We start from the raw sequence: 13,508 nt of genomic DNA, 5'->3' as shown, positions 1-13,508 counted from the left end.
TTCCCTGACCGGGAATCGAACCCGGGCCGCGGCGGTGAGAGCGCCGAATCCTAACCACTAGACCACCAGGGAAGGGATAGTAACTGCCCTCTGGAGGCACTAGACTAGGTGACGACAATGGTGACGAACAACTGCAGTTCCGTTTGTGAACCAGAGGCTAGGCAACCAGGCAACCAAGCGACCAGATGCTGGTGAGGATGTGAGTGTCCGAAGCTGTGAGGAATCTTGCAGGAGAAAGGTGAGTTCCTGAAACGGAGGAAAATAAAAACCACTCTTGAAGAGAGAAAAAAAAGGAATTGTGTCAGAAGTGGGATTCGAACCCACGCCTCCATTCGGAGACCAGAACACCCGTAGGTAAGGCTTATCACCTTGAGTCTGGCGCCTTAGACCACTCGGCCATCCTGACACTTGCTGAAAGCGTTCAGCTCTACATGTCCTGGATCCTGTGATGCAGCTGGCACTGTCCCTGATCTCGGGCGTAGGAATTGCTGGCTTCTTGCTTCGCTTGGAGAAGATCCGAGGCCAGCACCGGACAGTGAGCTCTGTGCAGTCGCTGTCTGTGAACCCCAAAACGCACTTCTGAGTGAGACGATTGCAGCACTGAGGCTATGGAGTTGCAGCCGAGTACGCACCGAAACTCTTGCTCCCATGCAAACGCACCCAGCTTTCGGAGAACTCTCGGAGGCCAGGCTGGGGGCTCTGCGTTTACCGCTCCGAGCGACCTGAGTTCGGTGAGTGTCGCTCCACCAGCGGCCATACGAACCTGAGTGCTTTAGCTCCCAACGGAAGGCCACACACCGCCCTGCAGAACAGTCATGGACCCGCTTGCGGATGGCCTTCCTCTGAGACCACCCGTCCTTCCCGCTTTTTTCTCTCTCCCGCAACTTTTTTCTTCATCCTTGCCTCCCTTCTTCCTCCACTTAACTTCAACCTTTCCTTTGCCTTGGTGAGCTGATGAAAGAGATAATAAATACAAATGTGCAACTGGCGAAGAAAAAAAACCCCACCAAACAAACAAAAAACCGAACAAAACAAAACAAAGCACAAAGTTATGAAAGGTAGAGGAGTCAGAGTTGCTGAGGAGGGCAATTTTCTTTTGATAAAACATTTATCAAAAACTAATACATACAGGCATGAGGTGGAGGCGCTGGGATTGGATCAATGTTATCCTTAGCTGCACAGTGAGTTCTGGAACCACGAGAACTAGTCTCAAAAACAAAATAAAAAAGCAAAACAATAACACATGACCCATCCAATCCAATCATGATATATATTATGGGCCTATCTCTGGATATATATATATATATATATATATATATATATATATATAATTTCAACTAAATGAATGATGCTAAGGAAAATATCCTGCCCTTGTTCAAATGGCGAGGAAAGCTATTCTATTTAGACTATTGCGGAAGCAGAGAAATACAGACTGTTTAGATCTAGCAAAGACAGAAAAACAGTTGGTGGTTTGTAACCAAGGAAACGGTGGCCAGAGTGGGTGGAAAGTTCTTAAGAGCCATGTCAAGGGCATTAAACGGATCCCACAGAATTCTCCAAAAACCAAATCAAAGACTTAGACCTCAAAGGAGAGAGATGACGAACTTGATATTCGACAAAAGCCCATCTCTCAGTGCGGGGGTTGACTGATGGAGTTCTCCACGGACTAATCCAAGACAGGTGGGGGCCAAGGTTCAGGCCTGGTCAAAGGGTCCAGAGGAGCTTAACTAAGTGTTAGTTAATGATGGATTTGTAGGATGTTAAAACCACTCAGAGGAGAGTTTGAAGAGATTTTTAAAAGTAGCCCATGTAGCCAAAATGAATGAATGAATGAACAAACGAACGAATGAATAAATACATGGTGTAAAGAGATTGCTTATCAATGCGGGTGAGTTCAGGTCCCCAGTGTAATAAACTGTGATGCTTGACATATGGCTTCTTATTTGAAGGTTTTTTTTACCTGACAGAGAATATATTATTATTTTTTTAATTTTTCTTTTCATTTCTTCTCTTTTCTTGTCTGTCTGTCGTTTCTTTTCTTTTTTTTTGTGAGACAGATTTCTCTACATAGCCCTGGATGTTCTGGAATTCACTTTGTAGATGAAGCTGGCCTTGAACTCACAGAGATCTTCCTGATTCTACCTGAGTGCTGGGATTAAAAGTGTGTAGCACTGTATCTGGTGACCATGCCTGGCTGCAGTAAACAAAATTCTTAATTAAAAAAAATATCTATCTATCTATCTCTATATATCTCTATATATCTCTACATCTATATGTAGGGTGTGTCTGTGTGGGAGTCTGTGGATACAAGTGCAGTACAGAAAAGGGTGTTGGATCCCCTAGAGCTGGAGTTTAAGGTGGCTGTGATCTGTCTGGTGTGAGGTCTGGCAACCAACTCTGGTTGTCCACAAGAGCAGTAAGCACTCTGTACTGGCTAGTTTTGTGTCAACTTGACACAGCTGGAGTTATCACAGAGAAAGGAAATTGGTACCAGCATAGTGGGATATTCCTGTGACAACCTGACCATGTTTTGGGGAGGACTGTGGAAGGACTTTGGAACTTTGGGCCAGAAGATCCATTCGCTGTTAAGAACTCTGTGAGATGTTGTGTAGGAGCTTAAAAGATAATGTTGAGAACAGTGCAGAAAAATGGAGGCCTGGCTTGTGAAATTTCAGAGGGAAAAATTAAAGACTCTTTTCAGAGCCATTGCTATTTTGGATTGTAAAGATTCTGTGGTTCTGGTTAGCTGGGGCTGAAGAATCAGCTGTGATTAACAAGATACCAGAACTACTAAAGTAAAACCTTTGCATTACTGGGACTATTGATGCTGGTTAGCTGGAGCTAAGAAATTAGCGGTGATTAAGAAGAGACCTGCATCACTGAGGTGAAATCTTCTGGGAAGTGTTTTCTGAGAGTACAGAGGCTGTGTTCCAGAGATAGCCAAGGCTGTACCTTGTGCTGTGGATGGACTTAATAATGTGTAAGGGTTACCCAGGTGGTACTGGTTTTGAAGGGGTCACGCAGAGCAGCTGAGGCTCTGCACTGTGAGAGGCCAGGGAAGGTCATTGGTGAAGGTGCAGCCTTCAACAAGTTGCAATTGATGGCCCAGGACTGAAGGGGTCATGCAGTGTTTTGGAGATGCCAGTACTATTAGATGACTACCAAGAGCAGCAGCAGTGGAGTACAGACATCTGGAGCCTAGAGGACAATGTGTGTGCTCAAAGGGCATGGCTGGAGAAGTGACCTAAGCCCTTGGAGGAGCCCAGAAGATCGTGAGTTGGATCCCAGTCATTGGACGGTTGGAGATTGATTTTTGCTTTTGATTGTGACTGTGCCCTGATATTTTTCCCTCTTGGAGGAAGCTTTTTAGTGAAACCCACAGTTAAGAGACTTTGAATTTTAAAAGATACTGGATATTTTAAAAGGATTGAACTTTTAATATGTAAAGACTGTGGGACTTTTAAAGTTATTTAAGATCTTGGAGATGAATAAGAACTAAGGGTTGAGGCTTACTAGTGATGTATTTGTGTGTCAGGTTGACAAGGGGTCAATTGTACTGGCTAGTTTTGTGTCAACTTGACACAGCTGGAGTTATCACAGAGAAAGGAGCTTCAGTTGAGGAAATGCCTCCATGAGATCCAGCTGCAAGGCATTTTCTCAATTAGTGATCAAGGGGGAAAGGCCCCTTGTGGGTGGGACCATCTCTGGGCTGGTAGTCTTGGGTTCTATAAGAAAGCAGGCTGAGCAAGCCAGGGGAAGCAAGCCAGTAAAGAACATCCCTCCGTGACCTCTGCATCAGCTCCTGCTTTCTGACCTGCCTGAGTTCCAGTCCTGACTTCCTTTGGTGATGAACAGCAGTGTGGAAATGTAAGCTGAATAAACCCTTTCCTCCCCAACTTGCTTCTTAGTTATGATGTTTGTGCAGGAATAGAAACCCTGACTAAGACACACTCTTAACTGTAAACCCATCTTTTTCAAGTTTCATGAAGATAAGTCTTTTTAAAGTTTACTTTAATTCTCCCTCCCTCTCTCTTAGAGAGAGAGTAGCCCTGGCTGGTCTGGAGCTCATAGAGATAGACTCATTTACCTTTGCTGCTGCTGCTGCTTCTTTTTTTGTTGTTGTTGTTTTCAAGACAGGGTCTCTCTGTATAGCCCTGACTGTCCTGGAACTCACTCCGTAGACCAGGCTGGTCTCAAACTCAGAAATCCGCCTGTCTCTGCCTCCCAAGTGCTGGGATTAAGGGCATGTGCCACCACATGTGGTGATCATCTTTAAAAATAAAGATTATTTTGTGTGTACATATCGTGTGTGAGCATCAGTGCCATGCCTCGTGTCTGTGGAGAGCAGAGGACAACTTGAGAGGCCATTCTCCCCTTCCACCCTAATGCTGAGTTCTAGGGATTAAACCGAGGCCCCAGACTTGCTCAGCAAGCATCTTCCTCTGATGAGATACCTCAACAGTCTATGATGATCATACCGCATGCTGAAACATAGTTTCACCAAACATCCATGTTCTAACTACTAGAATATGTGAAAGTTGCTTTTTTTTTTTTTTTTGTAGCAAACACTTTGCAGATATAACTGTTTGAGGTGTTGAAATGGGAGATCCCCTGGATTACCCAAGTGGACTAAGTGTTTGAAAGAGGAAGAGGAAGGCTTGCACTAGAGCAAGGCTGTGTGACTGTGGAGTCAGAAGCTTATGTGATATGGCCAGAAGTCCCAGAACGCTGGTCACCACTGGAAGAAAGAAAACTCTCTTAGACCTCTTGCTGGACGTGTAGCTCTGTTCAGCACTTTGGTGCAGACCTTTTGACCTCCAAAACTGTAAGCGAGTAAATTTCTGCTGTTTTGAGTTGTCAGGTTTGTAGTGATTTGCTACAGAAAACAGTCAGCAGTGCAAGTGACTTGGAGTGAGGTTTGAGCCCTAAGGCTGTTCATTGTTGACTCCCTTGTGCCAGGCACTTGTAAATTCTTTATAAACATGAAGTGTATTAAGCCAGTTAACCATGGAGAGTCAACTGGGCAGTCAAAGGAGTCTGGAATCCCAAAAGGGTAGCCAGAAACATCAATCAATGGGTGATCTAATTACATCACACCCCCTCCCCCCAAGAGCATACCTAAAAGAGAGGCTTGCCAGGGACCTGAGCCTAGTCCATCCCATCTTTTGGTAACATAGAAGGATCTAAGAGAGAAGAGGATCCAGCCAAGCGGGAGAAAACCAGGAGCAAACAAAGTCTGACAGTGAAATTGAGAAGAAAGTGAGATGAATGCGTGGCAGAGGAGGAGAGGGCTAAACTCTTCTCCATTCTGGGGCAGAGAGGCAACAGAATTGGTCACTTCATTTAGCAACATAGAGAGATGCAGGCCTTTAATCCCAGTACTTCAAAAGTGGAGGCAGGAGTCAAGGCTATCTTGGCTACATGGTACCAGCCTGAATTACATGAGACCTTGTTTCAAGCAAAACAGAAAATAAAAAAACTTGTGCCGTTGACAAGTGCCGTTGCAATCTCTTGATAGAAATAACTCCATCAGAGCCATTTGTAGATGATGTGAAATCAGAGTCTGTACAAAGTGTAGGCAACTTCTCGTGTGGATGGTGGCAGGTTATGGGTTGCAGCTGGAGGGTGGTCTCGCGGTTCAGAAAGGACTCTAGTTGGCTTCAGCTGGCGGATGCTGCAGCTCGTGTTTGCTCGGTGGCAACTGATAGGCAGAGATGCTAATAGAAGGAGCAATGACGACAGAATCCCAGACAATCGTTCAGGACCAAGGCTAACTACAATTCCCGGCAGGCTTTGCACGGGGTTCCTGGGGCGCAGGCGCAGGCAGCTGTCTTCCCGCTGCAAGTTCAGGCCGTAGCCTCCTGACGCTTAGGGGGGACGGTTTTTCTTAAAGGAGAAACAGCGGCGGCGCGCGCGGTGGGCCCCGGTCCTTCTGTGGCTTTCGGAGTGAGCACGCGGGTCCGGGAAGCGCAGGCGCAGTCTGGGCAAAGGCGGGTTGGGGCGTGCAGGTAAGACCCCACGAGGGTTGGCCCGGTGCCCTAGCAGTGCTGGGTGGGCTTCCCCTGCATGGGAGGCAGGGAGAAGGCCGAGGCGCGGCTGCACGCAGACCTGGCCGCCTCCAGACAAGGAGAGCAAGTTTCCAGTCGAGGTCTTTTTCCCCTGCCTGCGACCCCCGTGTTCCAAGTGTCCACCCTGGCTCTAAGAAGGGGTGGCTGGATCCGAGAGGCGCGAGCGCTGCGGAGGCACTATGGTCTCCCCATTCATTGCAGACGGAGCGAGGGGCTGTGTCTGTCCCGAACGCCCCGACGACGACAGCACGTTCCTCCCGCAGGCCGGGACGTCTATGGCTTCTCCGGTGGCAGACGCATCCCGCCGGCGGCGGGAGAAGCGCAGGCAGCTGGACGCGCGCCGCAGCAAGTGCCGCATCCGCCTGGGCGGCCACATGGAACAGTGGTGCCTCCTCAAGGAGCGGCTGGGCTTCTCCCTGCACTCGCAGCTCGCCAAGTTCCTGTTGGACCGGTTAGGGCCCGGGAGGGACCTAGGCGGGCACAGCCCCAATCGGGTTCTTACAGCCTTGGGTTTCTCGTTTGGGCAGGGTGGGCCTGCTCCTCCCCTCCTAGCCCCAGCGAATGGGAGGTCTGTAGGGTTGGCCCCGTAAGTGAGTGAGTGCGGGACTTGAGGGTGGTTGGCTCTGAGCTAACACCAAGCTCTTCTCTGGCAGGTACACTTCTTCAGGCTGTGTCCTCTGTGCAGGTAGGTAAAAGACGTTAACAGGTAGTGGTGCCTCCTAGAAACTGAATGTCTCAAGAGAAGTGGACCAGAAGCTCCTACTGGGTTCGGGAAGAGGACAAGCCCGGAATAAGCCTGCTGCCTGCCATGCAGTAGCGTGTGGGGAAGGAGCTTTGTCTTGGGACCTTTGGGTGTGTTTGTCCCAGCTCTAAACCAAACCAAACCAACAAACAACTGTGCATCTAGGTTGAAAACAAAAACAAGACCCCCTCAAACTCCTCAGGGGCTGAAGCAATGGCTGGGTGGTGCGCTGCTCTTGCAGAGGAACCCAAATTCCTTTCCTTCCTAGTGCTCATGCAGGAGGCTCACGACTGTGTGAACTCTAGCTGCAGGGAGATCCAACATCCCTGGCCTCCAGGAGCACCTGCACTCATGTGCACCCACCCACAGATACACAAAGCTAATGAAAAATAAAATATTTTTAAAAGAATGCTTAAAAAAAAAATCCCAATGTCTGGGTATGGAGAGATGGCTCAGCAATTAAGAGCGTTGACTGTTCTTCTAGAGGTCCTGAGTTCAGTTTCCAGCAACCACATGGTGGCTCACAACCATCTGTAATGGGATCTGATGCTCTCTTCTGGTGTGTCTGAAGACAGCTACAGTGTACTTATATACATAAAATAAATACATCTTTTAAAAAGATTAGAAAAAAAACAAATAAACCGATGCCGTATGTGGCCTGAGGTTGCCCGTGGGTTTAGAGGGTTAGGATGGCCCGAGTGGTTTTCTTGGTCCTTGCATGACTGCTTCATCTTACCTCCAGCTCCAGAGCCTGGGCCTCGGAAGGGTCTGCAGTACCTGGTGCTCCTGTCTCATACACACAGCCGAGAATGTGGCCTAGTGCCCGGGCTCCGGGGGCCTGGAGGTGGTGAAGGAGAGCTTGTGTGGGAGTGCTCTGCGGGCCACACGTTCTCCTGGGAACCCTCTTTGATTCCTGCACCTTCAGATGTGCCTAAGCAGGCCCCTCTCACTCACACCACAGAGAGAGCCTGGTGCTCAGAGGCCAGGAGGAAGCAGGAAGCCCAAGGTGAGTGAGGAAGGAAAACATTTTCCAGTCTTCTCTGAATGTGTTCATTATCATTAGGGTCTCGTGTAGCCACGTAGCCTGGCATTCCCTCCAACTTCCAAGAGCTGGAGTAATGATCTCTTTATGATAGCAAGGAAATATATCCTCACAAGCATTGCTAGGTATGGGAAGTAAAAGTGTGGAGTGATGGATGGACAGAAACTGGAGATAAGGTTTAAAAAAGAATTCATTTGTAAAAAGCACTACCAAGCAAACTAGGATGCCTTTGGGAAGAAACTGTCCTCAGTCTTTGAGTCTAGGCCTCCTTCTCTTATGACCTGCTTGTGCCAACAGGTTTGGAATGTGAGCAGCGAGAAAGGACTCAAGAAACCAGGTTGTCCAGGTGAGGGAAGCGAGGGGCAGGACAGAGCTGCATAGAGAGTGGGGATGTGGTGGCAGTTTCTCAGGCTTGTCTTTCTTGAGCTTGCAGGAGAGTAGATTCTCCACTGGAGATCGACCCACCCCTGGGAGAGGATCAGGATGAGGATGAGGAGGAGGAAGAGCTGCTCAGTGACGCCAGCCCATGGACCTACAGCTCCTCCCCAGATGAGCCAGTTGGGATTGAGGGAGGACGGGGAACAGCTTGAGGGGGTGGGGGGAGGCAGCTGGCCATTCAGAGATTGTGCCAGCTGGAGGGATGGTCTTGTTGCACAGTGGGCAGGGCAGATGCTGGGGAAAGTAACGTTAGCCTTTGAATTGGAGTTGTGGGAAGGGATGAAGTAAGGCTCTGGGGGAGGCTGAGAGCAAGAGTGGGCTATGGGAGTTGGGAGTTTTCTATGTAGGGGTTAGAGGTGACTGATGCCCAGGGGGATAATGCCCTCCTCCTGCTTCTCTTTTCAGCAGTGAACCAGACGTCCCTAGGCCACCTCCATCCCCTGTTACGCACACACCTAAGGAGGGAGAGATCTCGCCAGTACCTGCAACTCTGCCCACTCCCTGTGCTGTTCTCGCCTCCGTGGGTTCTCCAGATGCTCTGACATCAGATACTGAGGTGCAGCTGGAACTCAGCAGGACCCCTCAGGTGCCTGCAGAGCTGCACATGACTGAGTCTCTGGAGAGGTAACCTGATGGCTGAAACAGGGCAGGGGTGTCCTGGGATGTGTCACCCTTGAGGCCCTCGGCTCCTTCTTTGCTACCCATAGCCCTGGGAGTCAGGCCCAGTCTGCTCCGAATCCGACTTGGGATGAGGATACTGCCCAGATTGGGCTCAGGAGAATTAGGTAGGACTGGGGAGATGGGACTCTGGGGAGGGTCAGGAGTGAGACAGAGCAGGCAGGAATCCTGCTCCCGTTTTCCTCCCCTAGGAAAGCTGCCAAAAGAGAACTGATGCCCTGCGACTTCCCTGGCTGTGGAAGGATCTTCTCCAACCGGCAGTATTTGAATGTGAGGGACACAGATTGAGGCCTGTGTGGCTACTGGGGTTGGTGTGGAAGCTGAGGGAAAGATACCCTAGGCTGAGGTAGATATAGCTCAGTCGTAGTGCAGTTGTCTAGCATATGAAAAGCAGCACATACAGCCACTGTAGAGGAAAAGGCCCGTGCTTCACAGTTAGTGAGGGCTTCTGACCTCAAGTATAGGGAGGGACAGGGGGATGGTACAGTGTAGGTGGTCAGGGTAGGTCTAAGAAGAGCATAGCAGCTCAGATTTGAGCCTTTTATGTAGATACTGCAGCAGCTGCTCTAGTTAACTGTGGAAACAGGATTAGGATGCAGGAGCCATCCTGTGCCACCCACAATCCATGGTGTGACCAGGTCCCATAAGAAGGACTTATTCATTGGTAAGTTCAGGTAGAAGCACCAGCTGCCAGGTAGTGTAGCTCAGTGGTAGAACACTTGTCTGTTATATGCTGGGTCCTGGATCAGGACTCCAAACTGAAGAGAATAGAAAACAAACAAACAAACAAACAAACAAACAAGAAACCCCCCAAGAATCCCTTTTCCTCAACAGGAAAATGAGACCTGTGTATTCCCAAGGCAGATTTAGGAGAAAATCTCACATTCTATGTATTCATAGCGGTAGCCAGAGACTGTAGCACATATGAATGTGGTCATCATGCTCACATCAACCATATTCTGCCCTGACAGACGAGGTTGGATACATGACACGTGTTAATTGGAGTGGCATTTTGTACAGGGAACTCTGTGGACATTGCAATGATGGTGTGCAAGGAAGTGAGTGGGTGGGCATCCAGAGGGGACAGGTGAGGGCAGTTAATGGTCAGGGTGGTAGGACAGCTGTGCTTCTTAGGGCATAGGTGAGGATGAGGCCAGAACGGTGGCCCGGACGGGGAAAACAAGGGTGGATGAGGAAGCCGCCTGCTCACCCAGCTCCAGTCGGTCTCCCTGGGAAGGCAGCCGTGCTTTTGCCTTGTCTCTCTTGTCACCCACTTTCTAGCACCACAAGAAGTACCAGCATATCCAGCAGAAGTCGTTCTGCTGCCCTGAGCCAGCTTGTGGGAAGTCCTTCAACTTTAAAAAGCACCTGAAGGAGCATGTGAAGCTCCACAGCGGTGAGTATGGGACCCCGCCCCCTACAGCTGTGCTGGGGAGGACTCAAATCCCTTGGTCCTTGTGTGCCTTATAAGCCCTTGTCTGCTTGAGTTTGTAACTAGGTCCTTGGTAGCCTGACCCTAGTGAAATGCACTGTAGTCATGTAGGGCCATGAAGAGATGGGAAAGCAGGGGAGGGTGGAGTGCAGGAAGGACATGCTGCTTATGTGGTAAAAGAAGCCTTGCAAGCAAGACCTGAGCGGAGTGAGGAATGGAGGCAGCGCGTGTGCGGAGCATCTACATGATCCACGGATGGGGAGGCCTCCAAGACCACAGTAAGGGTGATGTGGTTTCTACTTTGAGATGAGACCACTGTGAGGTCTTCTAAGGTGGAGAGATAGCTGACTTTCAGAGATGGCTGCTGTTGCAGCTATGTGGAGAGTCAGGGACTGTAGATGAGTAGAAATGGGCTTATACTGACGGTGATGACTAGGGCTTGCTGGTCACAGTTGGTGAGCAGTGGTTGAGGCTCTTAGAGAGTTAAAAGGTCTGTGTGAAAAGGATGGATCAGCCATAGGTGAGACTGGGAGAGAGAGACAGAGACAGAGAGAGACAGAGAGAGACAGAGAGAGACAGAGAGAGACAGAGAGAGACAGAGAGAGACAGACACAGACTCAAAAGATTCCAGCCTGGGCAGCTGGGTAAAAGGTGATGTGTCCCTGAAAGCAAGGAAGGGGTCACTGAGTAGGAATTTGGGTTAATACATATTAATTAGATGTCAAGATTTAAGTATGGGACTTATAGAGTAGCAGAAATCTGTCATAAGCATGTGAGTAGTGTTTGGAGCCATGGGGCTGGAGAATGTCTGCCCAGGGAGGGAGGTTTGATGTGGTACATTTGCTCTTAGAGAGCAGGCCTTGGGGAAAGAGAGGAAGGCAAAGAAAGTGGCACTTGAGCAGGCAAGTGTAGAAAGTGCTCCAGGAAAGAGGGAGGACAGATTGACAAGAGCTGCAGGCCAAGGAAAAGAGATAACATGAAAGAGTGACGAGCTCTGCTGTGGGAATGACAGCCACAGTGGTGTGGGTTCAAGGCAAGCTGGGCTGGGGAAGTGGGAGATGCTGTAGTTTTGCTCTGTTGATGAGGAGTAAGGTTTTAGATAGAAGGCTAAAAGCTTAAGGAAAGGAAGAGAAGGAAAGGAAGGCTTGATGACATCAGGGTGGGTGGAGTTCGATATGAAAGAGATGAATTCTGTGAGATATGGTGGAGACATCTACATACTCATATATATGGGCAGGGGTACTAGTTAACTGATGGACTTGGGGGGAACAAAAGCTGTACTGGAAATGTTGGAGACAGCAGATACTCTTCAGGATTCTGGACAGTGGGCATTGCAGAGCCTGTCTGTGAAAGGGAAGACCATGGGGAAGGTTGAACACTCATGCCTATCTTCAAGTATGCCAGGGGATAGGTTTGGCCTGAGTTTGGGCTTTTCCCAAGCTAGTACTGCTAATGGGCCTGACAGATTGGTAACGTGAACGAAGTCCATGTGAAAATGGAGCTGAAGGGGAAGGGGGCTATGAGAAGATTGTAGGGATGGTGGATGGTGGCCTGGAATCAGATTGTCACACCAGAACAAGGCAGGAGGTCCTGGTTGGAACCTGGTAGTACAGTACTTAGTAGTGGTGCCCTAGCAGAGTTGGGGGATAAAGTGATGAGGGAACAGGGGTACAATGATGCTTAATGACAGCATAGTGGCGGGCAGGTGTAGAGGACTTGTGGTGTGAGGGGAGTGATGGAGATGAAGAGTCTGCAGAGTGTTATATGATAAGGCTTCAGAGAGCTGGTAAGACAGTCTGAAGGGTACCAGGAGAAGCAAGGAGAATGTTTCTGCTCTAGGCCTTTAGGTTTAGTGGCATTGGAGAGAAACCACAGCAGCCTGAGAGCTGTTGTAAGGATGGATGATGGCAAGAGCTGTTGGATCTAGCAGGTTCAGTAAAAGGAGAGACTTGCAGACATGGTGCTTGTGGTGGCAGGTGGAACATGCGCCTGGATGGGGGATTCTTATTTGGGTGGGGGGGAAGTATCATTGGGGCTTGTTACTGAAACTCCAACTTTTGACTCTAGGCTTATATGTGGCTGCTACTTGGTACTTCCTATCCATACACGGCTGACAGAGACCCAGCCCAAGCCCAGATAGGGGCCTGTGCCCTAGAAACTAGGAACAAAGGGTGACAAGGCAGTTTTGGATACCCCGTTATCTCAATTTTAGGATCAATTAGGTACAGAAGGTCCATATGCCTATTAGGACCCAAGACTCCTGAACCCCAGTACTGACACCACCTGTTGGGAGTGGTGGGCTAAAACCTGAAGACAGATAACTAAGTATCCCTTGTGTGCCTACAGATACCAGGGACTACATCTGTGAATTCTGTGCTCGATCTTTCCGCACTAGCAGCAACCTTGTCATCCACAGACGAATCCACACAGGAGAGAAACCCCTGCAGTGAGTTTCAGGGGCCATGGAGGGAGTTATTATCTGGCAGCCAGGGAGTGGGCAGCAGAACCGCCAGGGAGGTGAATGTGATCCAAGGTTCCTTCCTATCTTTGGCTCCAGGTGTGAGATATGTGGATTTACTTGCCGGCAGAAGGCCTCCCTAAACTGGCACCGACGCAAGCATGCAGAGACAGCAGCTGCCCTGCGATTCCCCTGTGAATTCTGTGGCAAACGCTTTGAGAAGCCAGACAGTGTGGTAGCTCACTGTAGCAAAAGCCACCCAGCCCTGCTCCCAGCACAAGAGCCACCTGGCTCTTTGGTGTCTAGTCCCAGCATTTCTGCCCCTGAGTCCCTGCAGTCTCCTGAGGGGGCTAGCATCTCTACCACTTCTGACTCTAATCCTGCCTCCTCAACATCCATTTCTTCACCTGGGGTGCCAGACCCCAGGAACAGAGAGAAAAATTAGGTGAGTGCAGTGGAGGGTAGAGCACCACTGGGCTCCAGATACCAGGTTTTAGCCTTCAAGGAAATAAATGGTATTTTACACAAGTGTATGCTTTGGTGCTACAGATATAAGAATCTGGGAGTCTTGTGAAAACAGGCTGTTAGTGTGTGCCAGAATGCAGCAGAAGCTGACCCACTCACATGCCCTTCTTTCTAGACTTACTTTA

At 49.3% G+C, this 13,508-nt stretch overlaps 1 protein-coding gene and 2 non-coding genes across 4 annotated transcripts; 1 reads left to right on the top strand and 2 right to left on the bottom strand.

The window, feature by feature from the left end:
* On the bottom strand, positions 1–72 carry Trnae-cuc (transfer RNA glutamic acid (anticodon CUC)). Its single transcript has one exon. It is a non-coding gene; the product is annotated as a tRNA-Glu (tRNA).
* A 227-nt stretch (positions 73–299) lies between these two features.
* Positions 300–406, bottom strand: Trnal-caa (transfer RNA leucine (anticodon CAA)). Its single transcript has 2 exons — positions 369–406; positions 300–345 (listed from the first exon to the last, which is right to left on the bottom strand). It is a non-coding gene; the product is annotated as a tRNA-Leu (tRNA).
* A 4,980-nt stretch (positions 407–5,386) lies between these two features.
* On the top strand, positions 5,387–13,391 carry Znf692 (zinc finger protein 692). 2 transcript variants are annotated; one of them, XM_021177413.2, is made up of 12 exons: positions 5,387–6,008; positions 6,332–6,519; positions 6,722–6,753; positions 7,553–7,816; positions 8,150–8,198; positions 8,286–8,405; positions 8,696–8,914; positions 8,998–9,075; positions 9,160–9,238; positions 10,250–10,364; positions 12,747–12,846; positions 12,958–13,391. In XM_021177413.2, exons 2-12 carry the CDS (start codon positions 6,344–6,346, stop codon positions 13,301–13,303), a joined length of 1,578 nt encoding a protein of 525 aa, XP_021033072.1. In that variant the 5' UTR covers positions 5,387–6,008; positions 6,332–6,343; the 3' UTR covers positions 13,304–13,391. The 2 variants fall into 2 exon arrangements, with proteins under 2 accessions (XP_021033072.1, XP_021033071.1); XM_021177412.2 differs by having other exon boundaries at positions 5,388–6,008; positions 6,270–6,519.
* The last annotated feature ends 117 nt before the right edge of the window (positions 13,392–13,508 follow it).

The sequence above is a fragment of the Mus caroli genome, unplaced genomic scaffold (genome assembly GCF_978045245.1).
Source record: "Mus caroli unplaced genomic scaffold, Mus_caroli_1 scaffold_13, whole genome shotgun sequence".
Lineage (NCBI taxonomy): Eukaryota > Metazoa > Chordata > Mammalia > Rodentia > Muridae > Mus > Mus caroli.
Note: the sequence above shows the minus strand (reverse complement) of the source record. Positions and strands in the feature narration are given on the sequence as shown.